General features: G+C 43.8%; 1 protein-coding gene across 1 annotated transcript; it reads left to right on the top strand.

The window, feature by feature from the left end:
- Positions 1–272: 272 nt before the first annotated feature.
- Positions 273–7,979, top strand: Prdm13 (PR/SET domain 13). The gene is given in 5 exon segments (XM_048354650.1): positions 273–323; positions 325–558; positions 2,085–2,216; positions 2,478–2,598; positions 6,208–7,979. Coding segments are annotated over 5 exon segments (2,310 nt in total).
- The last annotated feature ends 16,246 nt before the right edge of the window (positions 7,980–24,225 follow it).

Raw genomic sequence — 24,225 nt, 5'->3', positions numbered from 1 at the left:
CTGAGGATTAATGGTCCCGCCGGACCTTTGATTCACTAGCGCCTTTTCTTCGCCCTTGACAAATTGGATTTTTAGGAATGGGAAGGTCGCCTGGACCATTGTGTTCTAGCCATTCAGAGGCCCAGATTATGCAGGGGCTGAGGGAACCACTCCATGTGACCCTCTCGGGTGGGACTCTGCAGCTGCTTCACCGCGCAACTCTCTCACCAAACTCCGCGCCCTCGCGCTCTCGGTGCCAAAAGGCGCCCGCCCTGATTGAAAAGGCGCAGTGCATGCCCTCCCGCGTCACTCCGCGGGCGCAGGACGCACGTCGGGGCGCGGCTGCCTAGCTCGCGCGCGCGGCTCGGGCTCTGTCACTCGCGCCCTGTGGAGGACTGGGCGCGTCCAAGAGCTTGCCTGGCGGCGGCAGCGACGATGCACGGGAACGCCCGCACTCCGGCCACCAGCGTGAGTGCCGACTGCTGCATCCCGGCCGGCTTGCGCCTCGGCCCGGTGCCTGGCACCTTCAAGCTGGGCAAGTACCTGTCAGATCGCAGGGAGCCCGGGCCCAAGAAAAAGGTATCAGCTATTCCGATCCCGGTTCCTTGACGGTCGGCTCCCTTTGCCATGGTCAGAAAAGGGAGCGAAGAAGTGGAGAAAGGGGCTGAGTGAATCTACCTGGTAATCCTGTCAGGTAGAAGGGGATTCCGATTATACTTACTATGCCTTACTGAGGGCAGGACCTGGACCGGGCTGAATTGGGGGGACATGGCTGAGAGGGGACAGTCCCTGGTTGAACTGCTGCGGGCTGTGCTCTACATGCAGGATCTCTGGGATCCAGCGGTTTCTCTCCTAGGCTCTGAGCTATCCTAGGCGCGGTGCCGGGGGCAGACTCAACCCTCCCCATACACACACTTGGGTCTTCGCCTGTTTCCTCTGCAGGCATTAGGCATTGAGGGCTTTTTTTTTTTTTAAACTGTTTTTGCTTCTATCAGGTAATATGAGGTTTAAATTTTTGCCTGAATTTCATACCATTCCTTCCCGAAAGAAAGAGTATTCTTGGGGAAACTCTAAGTTCCTGGAACATCCTCTGGATGTTCTCTCTGGCAGTTTACTTCTGGGTCTGGAGTAAATGGAGACAGGGTGAGCTAGGTGATGAAGACACTGACTCTGAGCTCTAGGGGTGCTCACTGTCGTGGGGCACCCGGTTGGGGCGCCTGTGAGCTTGGCTCTCAGGGTCTTCCTGGAGATATCAAGGCCAACCCACTAGTATTAGGATCACCGACCAGCAGCGAGACTTAAAGATTCTCACCTGCTTTGGGGTCGGTCCAGCTCCCAAAGACTGACAAACAACGGTCTGAACACGAAGGCAGAAGTTTAGCCGAGGACTTTTGCCTTCCTAACTGCGTACATCTTGTAAGATTATCTCCCAGTTCCAGCCACCCTGCCGGGTATCTCACCTCTGATGCAATCTACCCCCTCATCTTACCACCTCCGATCTAAACTCGATCTAAACTCGGCGTTTGAAGTACAGAGCCTTCCTTTTTAAGGACAATTTAATTGCTCTTAAATGGCATGTTAGCTGCAGGCAAAATTTCTCTGCCGTGCTTTGTTTCAACCATTCACTTCCTTGCTTGCCTGGCTTGCACCTAGAGGCAAAAGTACTTCGAGGCAGGACAAATTGGAGAGAGAATAAGGCCCTGAGACAGACTTTGCCAAGTCGTTTCCTTGGTGTTAGGGCTGCTTTTTATGGGGATATAAGGTGGTGGAAGATGTTTTGGTACAAAATGATCTAGGGAGTCAAAAAGGATGCACTTATCCATCCCTGTGTTGACAGGGTCTCCCCTCCCCTGTGTGTGTGTGTGTGTGTGTGTGTGTGTGTGTGTGTGTGTGTGTGTGTAGTGGGTGGATGGCTGCACTAGTCAGCTTCAGCTCTTTCTCCATTCTCTAAGTTAAGGGCCACGGGAATGATCATTTCAGCAACCCACAGCACTGTGTATGGTACAGCCAATGCAAGCATTTTTTCCGAGTTGGGCGGGAGGGTTATGCTGCGGGCTGCGGGCCTGGCCGTGGGGCAGGAGGAATGACCACTGCTTGTGTTGCAGGTACGCATGGTGAGAGGGGAGCTGGTGGACGAGTCGGGGGGCTCCCCTCTGGAGTGGATAGGGTTAATCCGGGCAGCCAGGAATCCCCAGGAACAGACTCTGGAAGCTATAGCAGACTTACCCGGAGGACAGGTACTGTGGGCTCCCTCCACCCCTGCCAGTTCTATGCACCTAACCTTCCCTAAGGCAGCCAGCGAATTTAAGAACCAAATGCTTTAGCTAGAGGTCTCATTTAAAGGTCCCACATGACCCTGTAGGGTAGATAGCGCTGTGTTGTTTTTCCACTTGAAGGATGAAGGATGCAATTCAGAAAAATCCAAAAGTGTCAGAGTCAGGGCTTTACTTCTTAGTTGCCCAGGGAACAATAGAAATTTTCTGTTCTTTGCATCCCAGATCTTCTACCGAGCATTGCGAGATGTCCAGCCAGGGGAAGAACTGACTGTGTGGTATTCGAATTCCTTGGCTCAGTGGTTTGACATTCCCATCACTGCAACTCCAACTCACGATGAGAAAGGTACTACTCTGAGGTTTCTGGACATGGTGGGTGGATGGAAGCCTAGCCTTCCCTGGTGTTGGAAGGCATTTTCAAACCTGAAGGGCTGCTCTCTCCCTAAAACGGAGTTCATGACCTCTGAGTAGGCAAACGGGAAATCTTAAAATCAAATCAACAGCAAAGCCTCTGCTGCTCCTCCCTCTCACCCCCCACCACAGGTGGTTTCTGCCTGTAATCTTAGCTACTTTGGAGGCTGAGAACTGAGGATCACAGTGCAAAGCTATCCAAGGCAAGAATGTCTGTAAGACTTTTATCTCCATGTAGCCATCAGAAATGTCAGAAGTGGAGCTATGGTTCGAACAAACGGTATCATGTTAATTCCCAGACCCTGAATTCAAGCCCCAGGACACACACACACACACACACACACACACACACACACACACACACAAACACCAAAAAGAGAACAACTATGACAATAATAATCTTATTCACAACACTCTATGACCTTCCTGGACTCATCTTTTCCTGTGGCATATCCACAATGACAATTTAGTCAAGGATTTAAAAAAAAATGGAGGCTTAATATAGAGTTACAGTAGTTATATCTCGAGTTCTAGAAAGCATATGAAAATGTGGGCAACTCTTTTCCCACTGGTTTTGGTGAACAATGTGCTTTGAACAACATTTTTGAAGCATTATGGTACTTACGGCTGTTTAGTTGGCAAGTATTTAGGATTTTCCACTTAAACAGTATTTATTCATTTCCTCCCTCCTAAGACTACTTAAATTGGATCTGGGATGTATCCCAGTTTTCTCTCTGATTTATTTCGTCATCTTGAAAGCTGAGAGTAGATTTATGTAAACTAAAGTACAGCAACTAAAGAGGAAAACATTTTCAAATCCTCCCTTGAATACTGAGGAACGATTTCCCTTAGAAAAGAAGCCGAGACATGCTAACATAGTAAGTAAGGTCTCAAAAATCCCTTCTCATACACAAGCTCCAATCATTGTCAGCTTGTAATCTCTCCTAAAGATCAACTTATTATTTAAGCAATGTGAAAACACTATGAAATATTTTAACATTAACTTCCTGAATTGCTTCTCAGTCCCATTCCTTTAGAAAGCAATAAAACTGTGTCATTTAGGAAACACTTCTTGAATAAGAAAGAATGAAGATTATTCAGAACAACGAGTTATTTCACCCAAGTCTCACTGTTCTTATAAATCAGTTCCATTTGTTTTGTAAATAGGTTTGTATGTACTGCATATCCTAATGTCATTCATTCCTTGGGTGACATTATGAAATTCTCTAGTCAGGTTCTTCTAGTAAAAGAAAAGCAAAACAGCCTCGTAGCATGGAGAATGCTCAAATCTGCTAACATAGAAGAAACTGGAGGGATTTAGGGGTCTTGCCATTTCTACATAGCATATCCTTACTTAGGCACTCCCAAATAATGCTTGTTTGAGTAGTGGCTTCTGTGTTTTTACTTCAGCTAGTTGAATTAACAAACAACATATTGTAACATGTTGAAAATGATTTTAAAAATACACCATTTTCCTTCTAGGGGAAAAGGGTTGTTTTGGACCTGACATCTCTAGTTTGGAGATGCTTGAAATCTTTACCACTTTAGAGTTAAAAGAGGGGAGGAAGGAGAGTCACTTAAGAAGTGTGTCTGATACCATGGGCTTGAGTTGGATTTCAGAGCTTGCACATCATGTGTAGGACAAACAGGAGAACAGATGTATTGAATCAGAAAACACTCACTTTGTTTAAATCTTGAATAGAGGAAAACATACGTAGGGGTGGCATCTATGCTCCCATTACTGGTGGATCTCAGTTGGTTTCAACTTGAAACTTCATAGGCAAAGGAAGCAACCGACCCTTCATCCTAAGAACAAAGCTTATTGGATTGCCTTGGTTCAGACATCATGGAGCAGACTAAAACTCTCTTTAAACAGATGATAAGAGGGAAGTTTGTGAAAGAAAATGGTGGTTAAATATTAAATCAATACACTCATCAAGAAAACTCAGGGGATTATTTTCTAATCTTGCCTTTTATTTTCTCCAAGATTTCACATAGATGTGTGCAATACAATGTAACAGGAATTCTGACCTAGTTTTATCCCAGTCTTCTAAAAAATAATTAGAATAGGCTATCCCAGGCAAATCCTCCCCGCTCCATCTTTTAGTCTTTTCTGTTGTCCTTTGGCCTCTGTTAAAACAAAATACTTCTCATTGGAACATCTACTTAGGGAGATGAAAAGCCAAAAGTAATACACAAGAAGGGGAGATAACGTGGAACACTTCCCTTGTTAATTCTATAGTAATGTGGAAGTTTGAGCTGCTTGTATATAAAGAGAAAGAATTGAACTTGCTCATTAACTCTTCAGAGACCACATACACTTTGGATACTTTGTGGATCAATAAACTTCTTTCCCACAGACATTCTTCTCTTTTGTATTGCCAGTCAACCACATTTAAACGTTAATCCAATTGCAAGATTGCTTTTCTACATACAGAAGTAACATGACCTTTTCAAGTGGAAATTAATGCCTAACCATTAGATTCTCATACACATATGGAATATGTTCATAGATACTGTCAAAATGAAAAGCAATACTAATAATACAAAGTTCCAAACATATTTGACATGTATATATAGTACTGATACAGAATCTTGCACGTTTTCAAAGCCGAGTATCAATTTCTATCTACTTGTGTAATAAAATGTACACTATCATATCCTCTCCCAGTATTTCACTGAACTCGAGTGTGTGCAGCTATTGGAGTTAATAATTACCAAGCTAGAAAAACCGAGATGAAATAACATTATTCTTCTTAAAATATCACCATCCTGAATATCCGGAGGTAGGGTTTTCTTTTGTCTACCAAATTAAATGAGGGTTAAATAGGAGATAAAGATACAACTAATTTTGAAGAATAGCAAATCATAGTCCCTATGTGGTCCTTCAGTTTGGTCACGCTCCAGGAAAACCTCAGGCAAAGTGTTTAAGGCTGGGAGGGGGTAGAAAGGGTGGATAGTGGATACAAAAGACATTGTTCTATGAAAAGGAATGATTACATATGGCCCATACATACAGGATATTGTCTCGCCTGGTAATGAGGCGCTCACGACTATTAGATTGGCCTTTGTTCAGTTTATCCAAACTCCTTGACATACGCCACCTATTCTGCAAACGCCAACAGATGGGCCCAGGCACCGCACAGCCCCAACACTTGATTTAAAGCAACAGCTGCTCTCGGCTCTTCCCCACCAGCCTGCCTAAGTAATCTGCCTTCCAAGAGAGATTTGCTCCTATGGCGGGGAGAAAGTCTTCTTCGGAAGTGCTCAAGTTGTTTGTCTTGTTCATTGAGTAGTCCCAGAAGATAGAGATGGAGACAAGAGCTGACCACTTCGGGCTTTATTTGGGGGTGGGTGGGATGGTGGGGGTGTCCTTGATACCCTGGGGCTACCGAACGCCGACACATTTATTCATCGGGGCCCACGAATACGGTTGCTTCTGCCTTATATATCATTGGTCAAGGTCTCGGGTGCACTGAGAGATTTGTTTCGGCCTCGGGTATTCGCCTCTCACCGGTTTTTTTTCCCATTCTTTCTCGCCCAGGGGAGGAACGCTACATTTGCTGGTACTGCTGGAGGACCTTTAGGTACCCCAATAGTCTCAAAGCACACCTGCGATTCCACTGCGTGCTCAGCGGCGGCGGGGGCCGCGCCTTCCTGCACCACGAGCACGCAGCTCGCCAAGGCGCCGCAGCCCCGGCCGATGGCCTTGGCCTCTCCCCGAAACCCACTGCACCCGACTTCGCCGTGCCCGTCCAGGCGGGCACTCTGCGGCCTCAACCACAGGCCCCACAACTCCCCCAGACTTGTGGGGCGCGGGAAAGCATCAAGCGCGAGGCCTCCTCCGGGCCCCCAGCCATCTCGCCGCCCCTGGGCAAGTGGGGGCCGCTCAAGAAGGGCAAGGAGCAACAGCCCGACCGCTCCGTGGACATGAGCGGGGCAGCCCGGGCGCACCACGGCCACTTCCTGGGCATCGTGGGGGGCTCCCCAGCGGGGAGCGGCGGCCTGGCTTTCTACCCCGGCGCGCGCTCAGCTTTCAAGCCCGCTGGTTTGGCGCGGGCGGCCGCTCACGGCGACCCCTACCGGGAGGAGGGTGGCGGCAAAGCCGGGGCGGGTCTAGCCTTGGGCCGGCTGCTGGGCGGAGGTCGGGCTGGCGGGCGCCCGGGGAGTGGGGAGAACCCGGCAGCCGGAGGCGCGGGCCACCATCACCACCACCACCACCACGCGCATCACCACCACCCCAAGTGCCTGATCGCGGGGGACCCACCGCCGCCGCCCCCTCCGCCCGGCCTGCCTTGCTCCGGGACCCTACGCGGCTTCCCCCTGCTCCCTGGCCACCCAGAAGAGGGGTCCGCCTTCAAGCACGTGGAGCGCGCCCCGCCGGCGGCCACCGCGCTGCCGGGGGCGCGCTACGCCCCGCTGCCGCCCGCACCCGGGCTCCCGCTAGAGCGCTGCGCTCTGCCGCCCCTCGACGCGGGCGGCCTCAAGGCCTATCCCGGGGGCGAGTGCGGCCACCTGCCCGCCGCCGTCATGCCCGCCTTCACCGTCTACAACGGGGAGCTGCTCTACGGCTCCCCGGCCGCCACCGCGTATTACCCGCTCAAACTGCACTTCGGAGGACTGCTCAAGTACCCCGAGTCCCTCTCCTATCTGAGCGGGCCCGCGGCGGCGGCGGCGGCGGCGGCGGCGGCAGCGGCGGCGGCGGCCCTGAGCCCGGCGGAGCTGGGCTCGCTCGCCAGCATCGACCGGGAGATCGCCATGCACACGCAGCAACTGTCCGAGATGGCGGCCGGCAAGGGCCGCGGCCGTCTGGATTCCGCCACCTTGCCCCCGGCCGTGGTGGCGGCGGGTGGCGTTGGGGGTGGCGGAGGCGGCGGGGGCAGCGGGGCAGGCAAGGCCAAGACCGGCCACCTGTGCCTCTACTGCGGCAAGTTGTACTCGCGCAAGTACGGGCTCAAGATTCACATGCGGACTCACACGGGCTACAAGCCGCTCAAGTGCAAAGTGTGCCTCCGGCCCTTTGGCGACCCCAGCAATCTCAACAAGCACATCCGGCTGCACGCCGAGGGCAACACGCCCTACCGCTGCGAGTTCTGCGGCAAGGTGCTGGTCCGCCGCCGGGACCTGGAGCGCCACGTCAAGTCCCGCCACCCGGGCCAGAGCCTGCTCGCCAAGGCGGGGGACGGCCAGGGGGCCGAGCCCGGCTATCCGCTGGAGCCCGGGGATCCCAAAAGCGACGACAGCGACGTGGACGTCTGCTTTACCGACGACCAGAGTGACCCCGAGGCTGGGGGCCGGGCCGGGCCCGACTCCTAACTGGTCTTCACGCTAAAGGGGCGAGGGCCGGGAGCGAACAGTGGGATTGGTGGAATCTGTTCTGGGGGACCATGAGGAGCAGGGACCCAAATGACAAATTCGTTAGTATTATTATTATTGTTGTTGTCGTTATTATTTGAGATGGTATAGGATTTGGAACAATCAGAAGACTCACTGCCCGAGCTGGAAGTCAGCAGAGGTCCAGAGGCCGAAAGCAACCGGGCAGCCCTCGAGGGTGCTGGGTCTCAGTCCCCAGACCGCTGCTCTCCGTGCATTGCCCCATCCTGGCCCTGCTCTTGCTCCACACCACAGGCTGTCTGTTCTTGGGTTTCAGGATCATGATTTTAGTTGCCACGTGTTTTTCGAAGTTCTTTTCGGGGTGGGGGGAGGGAATTGTGCCTTTTGAAAGGACGTTTTGTGTGAATTTTACGTTAGCATTTCACCGCCTAGACAGAACAGTAGTCACAAATTGAGAAGAAGTGGCATTCATAAACTTCTTTCCATTTCATCTGGTCTCATATCAAAGACTGCTCCTGGCCACATTGAATATACACAGTGGTAGTGGGTTTACAAATGGGTCACGTTACAGTTATTTATGAGAGAATAACGATAAATTGTAATATCTAAAGCATGAATATAAGAGCACGCAATATATAATTTTAAAGAAATTATTTGGTAGAGTACACGTGTATGTTGTTTTATAATGAGCGATGTATAGTGGATGCAGTATTTTGGTCTTGGTTCCAGTTTGTGCAATCTTTAAGAAAAATAAAGATACAAATGAAAGGTTTACTCTGCAATTTCAAAAGCTCTTTAAAGATGTAGGTTAGCTTGGGAGCAACTTTCACGGAGACTGTGAAGTAATTCATAGGAAACTTGGATACTTCGATTGTTCAGAAAATCAGTGTTGGAACAGGAAAATGTATCATTTCAATATGTTCATTTCAGAGGTCCCCAGATAGCAGGCAAAGAAATATTTGATTTCTCAAACCACCGTTGAGCATGTTAAGTGTTTTAATGTTTACTGAAAGGAGATAACCTTCAAGGAGCTAAAAACACAAAAACAATCTATTTTTCTCAGAGGTGCATTGTTTTTCTTCCTCCATGCACTTCTTCTGATAGTTTCGTACTCTCAATATTAGTCTCATTTTAGGGGAAATAAAACATTCCTCAAGGTCACTTGGAATTCTAAAATTAGAACCGCAAAGTTAGAAGCAATGACTATTTGCCATGAAAAATAAGATAGGAACCATTAAAGAATATAATTAGTGGACTAAAATTGGAAGGCACCCTTTTCCTCCCCATATGCATTTTGGAAACCATTTTACTAAAGAAATGGTGAATAAGATTTTCAGCCAAGGTCAGGAATCCAAAGAGCCTGGGGGTCTATAGCAATTTTCTCAGAAGTTGGCTGGAAGTTTCCAGTCACCAAACAATCTGCATATGATCCTGATGACTGAATTCAATTAAATGTTCTCTTTACTTTTTGAATCATATATGCTTTACATATTTCCAGTCCTCTCTCCTTGTTGGGGACACTAACAGTCACATTTCAGACATCACAATAGGAGTCCAGGAGAGTCTCTGATTTCTATTGATGATGATGTGCAAAAATGATTTTTCTAATGAGAAGACAAATGCTGGGAATGATAAGGTTTTAAGGTTGGCTGATGAGAAAATGTTTTGCTTTGTAAAAGCTTAAAAGGTTAAAAAAAGAGAAGATTATGACTACTGTTTATTGAGGACTTGCTCTGGGAATCTCATGCTACCTGCAGTAGTTTCTTCTCCTTGACTGAGGACAATATATTTGACTTAGCAGGTTTGGGGATAGCATTACCATAAGGTCTGAAGGATAACCTAAGCACTTGCTACACCTGGGCTCCAAGAATTGAGAGCTTCTCACCAGCTGCTTGGGTCAAGATCCTGTTCTTTGTAACAATTAATTATTGCTTGAAGTCAAATTCATCTTTGTAGTGAAATATAGGAGATTCTTTCCCCCCTGAAATCAGCTTACATAAGTCCTCAAAAAAGTGAGAAATGCTGCCAAAATCTAAAATATGGGGTGGGGGGTGACCAACTATAAAATATTAAGAGCCCTTTAAAGTCTATGTTCAATAATTTGTATTGGGCATTAAAACATTTTGCTAACCCAATAAGTTAGACACACTTTGGCTTTGGTTTCATTTCTTAGTACTAACACCTACAACTCGTTATTTTGTGTGAATATGCAAAACAAGCAAAGCCTTTCTGTTTCTCCTAAATTTAATATTGACTAGAACTTGTTAGAAGAGATTCTAATGTAAAAATGAAAATTGAGCGTAGATCTAAAGGGCTCTTAGTCACAGGTCACTTGAAATTCTCCACAAGTTCTCTCTGATAAAACATTTTTAAATGTGTGTATACTAATGTGGCATGGTTAATGCCATGGTTTTCAATGTCAAAGTGAAATATAAATCTGGAACAACAGTATTACTTATTTTAAGTGGTTCACTTGAATTAGTGCATCTCAGACTACTTCTTTCAGTATACTTCAATCCTTCTTCCTCATCATTCTTACTTTGGCGACCATAGCTTAACAATGAGGGGAATGCTAAAAGCATAAGACATTTCTGAGATTCTGCTACATTATTTTGTACCAAAAGATTTACTTAAAAAGATAGGAGATCTGGGGGGCAAGTAGCTCATGTCTGTAACCCTACCTATTCAGGAGGCTGAGATCTGAGGATCCTGGTTCAAAGCCTGCCCCTAGCAGCAAAGTACATGAGTCTCTTGTCTCCAACTAACTACTGAAAAGCCAGAAGTGAACTTGTGGCTCAAGTAGTAGAACTAGTCTGGAGCATAAAAGCTCAGGAACAGCGTCCAGGTTCTGAGTTAAAGCCCCAGGTTGGAGCAAACAAACAAACCAACATGGTAGAAGCAAAAGACTCTAAATTGATTGGACCTAATTCATTTGGGTATTAAAATGTACTAACCCAAATGAATCAGAAACATCTGGGTTTGGTTTTGTCTCTGGCGCCTTGGTATTTTAGACCATCCTTTCTTGCTAGTTTCCTGAACTGATACAAGTAGGTTGCTTAGACTTACACCTCTCAAATCATGCAGCTCTAACTAACCCTCCGTGCTTCCGTTTCACAGATATCAACACAAATAGACAGGAATTGATGCCCTTTTACAAGTCTTCCCCCCCCCCCCCCGCCCCCAGAACCAAGAGGTTATCTTCTTGGCTCACTTCCAACCCCTGATGGAGCTCCTAGCAACTCCTGTAAGTAAAGATCTTCCAAACTTATTAAGGAGAAACGTCTCCAGAACTCTTATGAGGTTATCTTTCCATTTTGTGCTCAGACATCAGTTCCAATCTTTCGTTGTGTGGAAGGCGAATGCTTTTTCTTTTCTTTTCTTTTTTAATACTAGTATTTGAAGCGTTTGCTGGACAGAGAGGGCTAAGCTTAATTAAGCAGAAGCAGGCAGCAGAGGCTGAGATGTTTACATCTATCTCCCTTTCTGAGCCCAGCAGAGTGGTTAAGTATCCACTAAGGATCACAATCCCTCCAAAGTTGTGAGTAGACTCAAGGGTAAAGGTCGAGCTGAAGAAGCTGCGGGACTGCTGGGGTGGTTCTAGGGCTGAGCAGTGGTCATTGGCTAAGCCTCCTTACCCTGGAAGCTCCCATTGGCTCATCCCTTGGAGGCAGGGCCGCTATTGGTGGTGGACAGGCAGCGCGCGGAGATCGAGGCACCGCCCGGGTGGAATGGCAGCTCCTGGGATCCGGCAGATGTTGCGTGGTCCCGCAGGCTGGAAAGCACACCATTCACCCCAGAGACTCAGTTTCCTTGTCGGTGGGAGCAGAGGTGTGGTGCAAAGGTGTGGGGTCCCACCACAATTCTGACTCCAGACTCAGAGGCCGGGAGGGTAGAGCGCTGTGGGAACCACGCCCCTCCCGCGGCGCCCCGCAGGAGGGTCCCCAACTGGTACTTGTTTGGTGCCCAGTCCCGCTGCGTCGGGGAGCTGCAGCACCAGCGCCGCGCGACCTCGCCATCTGCCGCCTTCCGACGGGAAGAGGGCAGAGGTGCAGGGCTGGCGACGGGAGGTCAGACGTGACCCTGGGCCACCCAGGTGTGAGCTGCTAAGGGGCGGACTCAACAGACGGCAGAGGCCCGCGCGTTTAGCTCCAGAAGGAGCGTGGCGCTCTCTCTGGGCTCGGTGACCTTCCTACAAAAGATGAAAGGAGAGCTGCTGTCGTCGGTGACTACAGTTTAATTCAAATTAGGTGAAACCGTGGTACGACAGACAACTTGTTAATGCCTCTGACTTGGAGATGATCCAAGAATCCTTCAAAAAGGGACGACGATCGCATAGGCGATATGTATAGATATTGATTTTTATCTCAAGTACAGCATGTTTACATGATTTATTATTTCATGTTACTAGGTGCTACAAGCTAGAGGATACGTTTATTAAAGAATATAAAATTGATCACATAAATGACAGATTTTTGGTGATTTGAATGAATGAGATTAAGAAAGCTGTTTTCATGAAGAGGAAAGCCATTGAAAAATAAAACGTATTAGTTATCTGAATATCATGTGTCTCAACTTTTTTTCTTATCCATGTATATGCCTTTGCACAACAGGTAATGATTGCTAATATTTTTTAAATGTTAGTATAGTAAGGTTCCTGGAAGTTACTTGAGGTAGAGGATTATTTAAAAATCCAATGTTCCATGGAAAGTTGTATTTGGGCAGGAAACACTCTTGTAATTTGAATAGAAATGTCTTATGTGACAAGAGAATACAGCAAAGAGAGATGGAATCACACATGACTTTTACATAAGAACACAGTGAAGATTAAAGATATTTTTAAAATATTATTTTAATTCCTTGGGTAAAAAAAAAAAGCAAAATGACATTGAGCAATTGATTGGTGAATTATCACCTTAAGGAAAACGGAGACATACCCAGGTCAGCTTCAAACTCACTTGAGGGCACTGAATTGTCGCAGAATGTATCTGTGAGCAATAAGATGCTTTCAGGTATGCTAAAAGTCAACCCAGTGAGAAATGAGTCAATGAAGGCTTGTCTCATTTTATAAGCTTATTTGTGATTTTCAGTGAGGAGCAGAAAAAAATATGCCTCAGCAGTCAATAAAATGCAGAGAAAAGAAAATACATTGGGTAGCATATGGGCTATGACCTTTCTCAATTATTTCAAGCTAATGTGCTGAAATCTGGTGTTAGGATACTGGCTTTGCCATCCATAGGTATTTTGTACATGCACTATATTTGTCTCCAATATCACTTTGTGAACTAATCTGTTGACTTGATAGTTGGCGATATTGTGATTTTAAAATCATATTCAAATTCTCAAAGTTTTCAAAATTCTCAAAGTTGAAATATATTCAAGTTCTCAAATTAAGACCTAGAAAGTTCACAGTCTTCTTGCACTTGGGGGACACTTGTGTTGTGGTTTAATTTTCCAAATCTTTATTTGGAGCAAGCTGGACTCCTGCCTGGGCCAGTCAGATGCAGAGCTAGGGTTGGTTGACTTTGGGTGGCTCTGCTAATGGCAACATTAACAGTGATTAGAAAGAAAAATCTAAGGGGCAAATACAACATAGAATGCAAGGCACACTATCATCTGGAAGTAGCCAGAGTATGTAGAGTCCTTGTGTACTCAAGAACCAGAATAGAACCAAACAGAACAAGAAGGTGAGATGAAAGACATGAGATTGTGTAAGGCAAAAGTGTAAGTTCCTAAACAACTGGAGTCTAGATGTAAGCATTTACCTAAACATTTATTTTCTGTTTTAAATTGGAAGTATAAGTAAGCATTCATTCAGAAGTCGTCATCCCACCTAATTTCTGTATTTTCTGTTAACCCATAGATCACCACTTTGGCTGCTTCTCTTGTGAAGCAAGAGCTCCTTCAAAGACCTGCACTTTGTATTTTACTTCTTGTAGTGGATTCTCCAGATTCTCTGAATTTAGGACCAACTTATGCTAAGTGATTTTGTGGGAGGGATGCAGGCATGGTTTAGAAGGTGTTATTGCTCTATTTTTAAAAAATTTTAGATTTATTAATAGTAGTAGACTTCATGTGAAAATTTCATAAATGCATACATTATATTTTGGATAAGTTGACCCTTTTATATTTCTTTCTTCCTCCTTAAAAAAACATTTGCTTCAGAAATTGAAGCTCCTTTGTACAACCAGTTAAGAAAAATAAATATTCATAAAGTAAATGTATATTCAAAAAATACAAAATTTGGTGAGTTTCATTATTCTGTACACACACATTCACACACACACACACTTTAATCTTCTTCATTGCTTAGCACTCTTTATTTTTTTTCAAATTTTTATTATCAAACTGATGTACAGAGAGGTTACAGTTTCATACGTTAGGCATTGGATACATTTCTTGTACTGTTGGTTACCTCCTCCCTCATACCCCCCTCCCTCCCTCCCCCCCTTTTCTCTTCCCCCCCTGAGGTGTTCAGTTCACTTACACCAGACAGTTTTGCAAGTATTGCTTTTGTAGTTGTTTGTCTTTTTTTACCCTGTGTCTCTCAATTTTGGTATTCCCTTTCAATTTCTTACTTCTTTTTTTTTTTTTTTTTTTTGGCCAGTCCTGGGCCTTGGACTCAGGGCCTGAGCACTGTCCCTGGCTTCTTCCTGCTCAAGGCTACCACTCCGCCACTTGAGCCACAGCGCCGCTTCTGGCCGTTTTCTGGATATGTGGTGCTGGGGAATCGAACCTAGGGCCTCGTGTATCCGAGGCAGGCACTCTTGCCACTAGGCCATATCCCCAGCCCAATTTCTTACTTCTAATACCAGTATACACAGTTTCCAATATACTCAGATAAGATTAGAGAGATAGTGTAGGTACAACCACAGGAAGGTGATACAAGAACATCATCAATAATAGAAGCTACAGATACAGATGGGACGTTGAAAGTAGTTACAACTGTGATATAACAATCGTTTCCATAACATGGAGTTCATTTCACTTAGCATCATCTTATATGTTCATAAGGGTATAGCTATTGGGCTCTTGTGATGCTTAGCACTCTTTATTTTCTCCATCCTCTACAGGTGACACCTCTCGAAATATCCCATTTACACCATAGTCCAATTATTGTAATTTTTATGAATTTAGGCCTAGGTTCCATATATGAGCAAAACCATTCAATATATGGCTTTTTGAACTTGGCTTATTTCACTCAGTAATAATGAGTTCCACTCATTTTCCTGCAAGTGGCATATTTTCATTCTTCTTTATGGGTGGATAATAGATTCCTTTTTGTGTGTACATACCATATTTTCTTTACCTCTTCATTGGTGGTTGGGCCACCAGCTGATTTCACTGCTTGATTATTGTGCATAGTGCTAACCTAAGCATGGGTGTACAGGTATCCCTCTGGTATGTTATTTATTCTCAAAAGGTATTATTGCTTTGATTACAATGGGGAGGGAGCTATTGAGGATGCTAAGCTGGCTCAGACAGCTGTCAGAATCAGAACAGCCTCAAGCAAATGGATAATTGACTGATTACTTAACTGGCTTCCCTCCATACTTAGGAGATTCGGAGCCACTTTAGCACTGGCCATAGCAGTGAGCTAGCAGTTGGGCCTCCACTCCATTCTTTCTTTCTTCCTAAGAATCGGACAAAGCACACTTGGGAGACATTAACTATAGAATTTCACTTCTCCAAACCAAGCAACATGAGAAATTTTAATGTTAGGTTAATGTGGAGAAAGAAGGCATTTATTTGAACATGTATTTGGAATCGTAAAGCTCTTTCTTATGAACACCGCCAGGAAATTGTAATCTTCCTATGATGAATTCCATTTGAAAGCATATGTAAAACCATCATTAGGATTTTGATGGAAACTGGTAACAAGATGACTAGCGTGTGGGCCTGTGGTAAGTAGCAGGTACTGAGTACAAGCCACACCAGCTGTAGCACAGTGACAAGCACTCCAGTAGGGAAACAAACGAATGCAAATGAGATGTACTTGGCCATGGAACAAAGATGAAAATTACATTCATTTGTAAATGAGTTCTCTGTGTTTGATGTAAACAGAATGACATGCATTTTGCAGGAAGATCCCTGTGACCTTAGGATAGTGAGTGAATATATTACATCGGGCTGCACATGTTTCTGACGTCTTCCCATTATTACTAAATCTCATGAAGTAACAATCTCAAGATTTTTCGTCCCTATTGAAGCACCTTTGTGATTTCTTTTCCTACAAAAACTGAGAGTTAAGGTGAGGAGCTCATCACTGAAAGATTAAATGTCCTGGAATAAAACTTAAATCTGACACTTTATTCTTTTTTTTTTTTTGCCAGTCCTGGGCTTGGACTCAGGGCCTGAGCACTGTCCCTGGCTTCTTTTTGCTCAAGGCTAGCACTCCACCACTTGAGCCACAGCGCCACTTCTGGCCATTTTCTGTATATGTGGTGCTGGGGAATCGAACCCAGGGCTTTATGTATGGGAGTCAAGCACTCTTGCCACTAGGCCATATTCCCAGCCCTAACACTTCAGTTTTGGATGAGGGGACAGCTGATCTGACTCAGGATCTGAGTTCAGGATCAAGAGGTAGAAACGAAATTCTTTGCTTTGCTATTTATTGCTACCCGGCATCCCCACCTAAACGTTTGCTGAAATGTTAGATTGACATGTGGCTTTGCTCTTTTGAACTCTATCTATCAACAACTTAAAACAACTCTCATTTTCTCTGTGCCAGTCCATGGAGTTCTTTTATTCTTATGAATTTCCACAGTAGGTGTTTTGGGGGTATTCATTTATTTCATCATGTATTGGTTATGGACTATATAATTTATTGAAAAGTACTTTAGACATAATCCATGTTCAACAAATACTTGAGAGTGGACACACTGTAATGTTCACTTTGTGAGCATTGGTGCCATACTGAGTGCCTGCAACCTAGCTAATACTGCACTTGCAGAGACATAGGGTGATTAAGACTGTCTCAAGCTTTTCACACTTAAGTGGAGGAAGCAAACAGAAGAAAATAACTTAGCTCCCTTCTCCTCCCTGTACTGGGGGTTGAACTCAAGGCCTTTAGCTCTCGCTAGGATTTTTCACTCAAGGCTGGCACTCTATCACTTGAGGCATACCTCCACTTCTGATTTCTTGGCAGATAAAAGTTTCATCACATTTTCTGTCTGGATTGGCTTAGAACTGTGATCCTCAGATCTCAGCTTCCTTAGTAGCTGTGATTACAGGTGTGCGCCACCAGTGCTTGGCTGAAGAACTAAAATTGACAACAGCAGGTGGTGGGTGTAGTAATGGAGAAATGCACAGAGGAAGGGCTCTTCCTATGAGAAAGGAAGAGAGGGTGAGTACAGGGGAAGGAGTCATATAGAGCAAGTATTCCTGGAGCAGGACTGAGTCTTAAAAGACAGACAGAAGTCACTTGGTAAAGGATGAAGGGAGATCAGAGGATATTTCCAAGAGACAGGATAGCCTGAGCTATGTGAATGAGGGAAGTTGGGGCAAGTGGCAGGCAGGCAAACACCACAGAGATGTCCGTGGCCAGCTCTGAGAAGTGCGATGCCGAGGCTAAAGAATACAGTGGGCTTTGGGTTTAAGCAGAGCTTAGTTTTCATCATGACTCTTTATCTTCTGAACTGTGAGAACTTGATGAAATGACTCTGAGGTTCTAAGTCTCAGTTTCCACAGCTGTAAAATGAAGCTGACAATGATGTTGTCTTTAAAGAGCTCCTGTGAGAATAGAAGTGATGACTGCAGAGTGGGCAGGCAAGGTAAACATTCAAAGCATAGGAGGTGTTGTGCAGGAGCCAGAAGGAAGGGGATGAGGGAGGTGTAAGCTGGTGCTGACAGACAATTTTGCATACCAAGAGGACTATGGTGGAGGCAGCGAGATGAGTTAGGAGGTGATTTCATTTTGCAGTTCAGGTGATAAAAGATGGAAGGATAGTGGATATAGGGAAATGTATGGAGGAGAGACTTGCAACATGGCTGAGGTTTGTGACTGTATGAGAGAATGCGAGGAAGTACACAGGCTAGCAGATGAATGACAGCACAGCTGCATAGCTGTAATATTGCGCTAAGTGGACTGCTGTTGTCAGATACACTTTAAGTCAATATAATCTCAGAGGCATTCTATGTTGTTGAAGAATGCAGGCCTATAAAAGAAAGGAGGGGAAAAAAGCTCTGATATGTTTGACTATATAAACAACAAAACGCTTATGTTATTTACCCACATGGTAAAAATGAACTCAAATAAAAAGAACAGTTATTATCTAAGGAGAATTATCATGCCAGGCAGCAATCAATAGCAAGATACAAATAGATCATTAAAATTTATGTGAAAGCTTCATGATTCCAATAGATAAGTACCAAATGACAAGAGTTAATGAAGTTGGTCATAATTGGAGTTTTGCAAATATTTTTTCCCTCATAGAAATCAAAGATATGCACATTAATATAGTCTTACATTAGAAAAATCAGAGCCAGATGTAGAGATTCACAGATGTAGTCTCAACCATTTGGAAGGTTGAGGCAAGAAGATTACTTGAGCCTAGGAGTTAGAGACTAGCCTAGGCATCATAAAGAGACATTGCATCTAAAAAAAGATAAAAAAGGAAAATTTCTAAAATTGATACATATATTTTGATGATGTTACTAAATCATTTGTCCAACCATGTGTAAATTTTTTCCAGTAGAACACATACATACACATGTTTATACATATTTGTATGTATATATGGCTAGATGTGTGTATAATCATATGTTTGCTCAGTTGCCAGTGGATATAGAGAATCAAAAGCATAAAGCTGAATGTCCATTGTTTTCCACTATAGTATTAAATCATAAAGAAAAGGAAAAAAGCAGAAAGAAAAAGTGAAGAGGAGAGAAGCAACTGAAGTATCCCAAATGAAGCTACAATTAGGGTTATTTATGGTGTTGATATTATTATTAATAGTGTGAAGTAATATTAAAAGTAATTATTAAGATAAAACAGCAGAGAACTGGAAATATTAAATGAAAAAGTTAAATAAAAATGACTGTATAAGTCAGGCATTGGTAGCTCACGCCTGTAATCTTAGCTACTCAGGAGGCTGAGGTTTGAGATTCATGATTCAAAGCCAGCCTAGATTGAACTCCATGAGATTCTTATCTCCAATTAACCAATAAAACACCAGCAGTGGAGCTGTGGCTCCAAGGGTAGAGCACCAGTTTAAAGCTAAAGGATAGGCTCTGGGTTCAAGCCCTAGTACTGGCACACACACAAAAAGGAAATGCCCGATTATGACTGCAGTTAAAGATATATGTTCATGTAAACAAAGCCTGGAGAATAATCTGTGACGCTCTACAGTGATTATGCTAGGTTCCCATGTGTGCTATAATACCTTCTTGTTTTTATGTTAGCAGGTCTAGCTCCGTTACTTTTACTCAGTAGTTGTCATTGTTTTTCTATTTTTCTTTGCTGAAGTTTTTTGAAGTAGATGACAGTTATAACAATTTCTCTCTTTAATATTTCCATGTGCACAGGGAATATTTTTCTCTATAACCATAGCTTAACAACATACCGTCATACAAAATTAACCAATTTCTTCATAATATCCTATACCTAGGCCACAGATAAAATTTCCCAATCTATGTGTTTTTTTTTCCCCAAATGAAATAATTTGATTCAACTGCATAAGACAGTGGGTTTGTTTACTGTTGGGTGGGGAGTGACTGGAGCCTGGGTCTCTGGGGTCCCAGGCTGATGAGCTAGGCTGTTTCTCCACCAGCCCTCTGGGCCTCTCTGCATGGAGCTCTAGGAGGAGGGCAGCTGGCTCAGATACAGTGGGCTCCATCTGCAAGTAGAGCTGCCTCTTTTTTTTTCCTGCCCTCTGCTCCTAGGAGCCATGGGCCCAGGCTCTTAGACCCTGAGAGCCAGCTGGCAGGGAGGAGTGGGAAACCAGCCAGCAGGTCTGTGCTAGGGGTGAGGAACTTTGGAACGTTGTCTTTGTGAAGCCAGTTGTGGAAGGTCCCATGATTTCACACACCCTCCCCCTGCTTGGTGCTGCCAGCTTCTAACCACCTCACTGAGTTGTTGATTTACCTTCTCTATGCTTTCTGCAAAGATTCACCTCTTTTAATTAACTGGAGCTTTTGTATTAAATCAAGTCTTAAAAAATATGCATGGAGAGATGGAACTAGTTAATCAAGTTATCAAGACTATTCTGTAATCTTTGTCAAAAACTATGAACTTATACAATAAAGAAAAAAACAAACCAATTTACCATCACCAGCAAAAAAAAAAAATCAACTAGTGTTTCTAAATTTTCTAAAGTGGTAATAAGAGCCACGTATGTTTCACAAAGTTTGTTTCATTTGCTTTTATGTATTTTAGGGTAAAATTCAAATCTATTTTATTTGCCCACCTCTTAATCTGTATACCTGACAAAATTGAAGTACTTCTTAGTATTATCTAGTTTCCAGTCCATACTGAAAAATTTTAATTATATTAAAAAATTTAAAACTTTTTAGATAGTTTAACCCATTAAAAAAAACTTTTATAGATGTTTCATGTGGACCCCCCTCCCCCTTTTTTTTTTCTGGTCCTGGGGCTTGAACTCAGGGCCTGGGCTCTGTCCCTGAGCCTCTCTGATCTCAAGGCTAGTGCTCTACCACTTGAACTACAGCACCACTTCAGAGTTTTTTTGAGTAGTTTATTGGAGATAGTATAGTCTCATGGACTTTCCTGCCAGAGCTGGCTTTGAAATGTGATCCTCAGATTTCAGCCTCTTGAGTAGCTAGGATTACAGACATAAGGCACCGATGCTTGGCTAGACCTCCTTTTATTTGTTGAGGAAACCAGGTCATTTGTCGGTCAGAATTTCTGACATTTTGAATCTGCCTAATTATTTCTGAAAGGTGTTCTTCTATCTCTTCCATTTTCTATAATCAGGTAGTTACCCCTGTAAGCAGTTACCACTACCTGCTTACAGTAATTAACTTAAGGATTAATTTTGGAGAAGGGAAAGAACATCATGAGGGGGGCTACAACCTTCATTTTTAAAAAAAATCACCTCAGGAGGCTGTAAATTGGGGAAACAGTACTTTTTTGAGATGATTAACTATTGGATTCAAGTGCAACCATCTTTTCACCCAATCTATTTGTTGAAACTTTGACTCATTCTTTCATTTGGAGTACAAAAGAATACTTTCCTAATGGTTACCATTCCTTTGTCATCCTTTCATCTTACCTTTTATACAGTTCAGGTCTCAGTAGCTAGTTACATTATCCAGTTCATTTCACACTCCCCTAGGAATGGGTTCTGGCTAAATTCTTGGCACGAATGGAATTTGGCTGCTCTAATTCTGACTCTGCTTTGAGAAATGGCCTGGAAGCATGCTTTCAGAGAGAGGCTGCTCCCTCAGCTCTAAACTTGTGAGATAATGACAATTATAGACAATGTCAGCTTTTTACCTTGGCCTAGTTTTCCTGTCTGTATGATATTTTTTGAGAGGGGCCAAAAGGTCGACCTAAAACAGTATTTTCCTCTTCTCCAGCTATAATTTCGGATACCCTCAATACTGGTGTTTCCATTTTAGGGATTTGGAAAGACTTGTGAATTGTAACCAGGTAAAGGTATAGTGTGATTTGGCAGGGGGAATGAGAAGAACCAAGATCAATAGTGGACATATCTACAGCAATTAATTTATGTTATTGTGTGCTGAGTACTATTATTTGTTTCTACGTGTTGTCAAGACTGGAATGTGTAGCTAAGGATGCACAGGGACTAGTCACTTGGATGAGTGAAGATGGATGTGATTAGAAAAGATAATGCTGAGAGGGGGCTTAGTTTAGGTATTTATGTGGAGTCTTTGGAAAAGCAGACTATTGAGGGGTAGAAGGCAGAGGAAGATGTGATAGAAACTACCTGCTTTATGGTTTGCTGAGGATGACTGCTATGATTTGGATTGATAGTCCTCAAATTCCTCATTATTCCTCTAACTATTACAAGCTTGGTTCCCTGGGTGGTAAGAATGGGAGGTGCTGTGGACCTTAATAAGGTAGTGCCTTATGAGAGCCACTTAACTCATTGGAGATGTGCTCCTGAAAGGGATTGTGGGACTCAGGCCTGTTCTCTTTTTGTTTTCTTTTTTTTTTTTTGGCCAGTCCTGGGCCTTGGACTCAGGGCCTGAGCACTGTCCCTGGCTTCTTCCCGCTCAAGGCTAGCACTCTGCCACTTGAGCCACAGTGCCGCTTCTGGCCATTTTTCTGTATATGTGGTGCTGGGGAATCGAACCTAGGGCCTCGTGTATCCCAGGCAGGCACTCTTGCCACTAGGCCATACCCCCAACCCCTCTTTTTGTTTTCTTGATTTGTGAGAGGTAAGTACTTTGCTTGGTCATATCCTCCCATTATGACATGCTGCCTTGACCAAAGGCTCAAGGCAATGATCTTGGACAGAAACCTGCAGAATCATAAATCAAAATAACCCTTTACTTTTTTTTCTTCTGTCGGTTGTAGGGCTTGAACTCAGGGCCTGGGCATAGTCCTTGAGTGGTTTATTGGAGATAAGACTCTTATAGGGCCTTTTCTGTCTTGGCTGGCTTCACATTGTGATCCTCAGATCTCAGCCTTCTGAGTAGCTAGGATTACAGGCATGAGCCACCAATGCCAGCTTTTTTTTTTTTTTTTTAAATAAGTGAATTGCCACAGGAATCCTTTTATACTAAAGTGAGACTAACTAACTCAGTGACTGCAGGGCCCTCAAACTTGCCAGAAGGAAAATAAGAATCACGTTTTCTTTCTTTTCTTTACTATCCCAGGAGCAGGCCCAGGAGCAGGAAATGGTGATTACAAGTTTTAGGAGAATTTTTTAAAAAACTCATAGATTAGCCACAATAAAGAACAAGAAATTGGGAGTATGAATTCAAGCAAGATGGAGAAGTGGGATATTTGGGGAATAGGAGAGGTCCTGGGGCTTGAAATCAGCGCTTGAGCGCTGTCTCTGAGCTTCTTCTGCTCAAGGCTGGTGCTCTGTCATTTGAGCCACAGCTCCACTTCTGGCTTTTTTAGTAGTTTATTGGAGAGAAGAGTCTTCTGGCCCTTCCTGCCTGGGCTGGCTTTGAACCATGATCTTCAGATCTCAGCTTCCCGTGTACCTAGGTATACAGGTGTGAGTCACCAGTACTCAGTGAGGGATCATTTTTTTAAAGGTGAAAAATGACAGATTGGTCCCTTCTGCTGTAGAGAAAATTCAGATTGTTGCTTTAGAAAAAGGCACCATTTTCCTTTTCCACCTACTAGACTACCAGTTCTAATAAGGAAGTTTCAGTATTTTTATCTTTATAATTTCAGAAACAGTAGTCCATTTATTTCTAATAATGTCACTGAAAAATACCAGTAATTATATAATGACTGCAGAAATCACATTTTTAAATGAAGAGGAAAATGTTATTTTTTTCTTATTATATGTCTCCCAATTTATATGTAATTACCAGCCATAAAAGAACCTTCCTGGTATGCCTAATAACTGCCTTTTGTCCTTGCATGAAAAGTCGAGTTTTTTTTTTTTCATTGAGGGTTTTGTTCTGTTCAGCTTATTTACGGCTGGTTGGGGAGACAGAGGCAGCTGTTTTATAGCATATTACACAGGCCTTCCTCTGACCAGGAAGTGTATTGCTCTGGGAAGCAACTGACTGTGCTTTTTGCCTCTCAGGCCCAATGCAAGCAGAGAGAAATTGGGAAAACTAGTGGAGATCCACCAGTACAGACAGAAGTGGCTATTGATCAAAAAGCGTGGTTGCTTGAAGCCAACAATTTCTAATGACCTGCCATTCCTCTCATTGATAGATAATACCACACAATATATAAACACGCATGCCTTTTTCTACTTGGTTTTGTTGGCTCTTTCCTCCTGCATGGAGTATCCTTTGAAAACCAGAGAGGAAATTACAAGTAACAAAATAAAACAGAGTTTTCTTTTTCCATTTAGTGATGGGATCAAGTGGTTATACATGCCTGCCATTTCTTCTTTGCAAGAGTAATAATAATAATTTTCCTCTTTTTCTAAAAATTAAATTTTATTGACAAGGTGTTGTGCAAAGGGGGTACAGTTACATAATATGGTAGTCAGTACATTTCTTGTGCTATCTTACAATAATTTTCTTCTTAACTACCAATAAAATACAGCCTTTTCTCTTTTCACAGATGTGTTATCTATCTGTATTTAGATAGCTGACTTTATTTATT

This window comes from Perognathus longimembris, chromosome 9 (genome assembly GCF_023159225.1).
Source record: "Perognathus longimembris pacificus isolate PPM17 chromosome 9, ASM2315922v1, whole genome shotgun sequence".
NCBI lineage: Eukaryota > Metazoa > Chordata > Mammalia > Rodentia > Heteromyidae > Perognathus > Perognathus longimembris.
The sequence above is the reverse complement of the archived record's forward strand: the minus strand, read 5'-3'. Positions and strand labels throughout refer to the sequence as shown.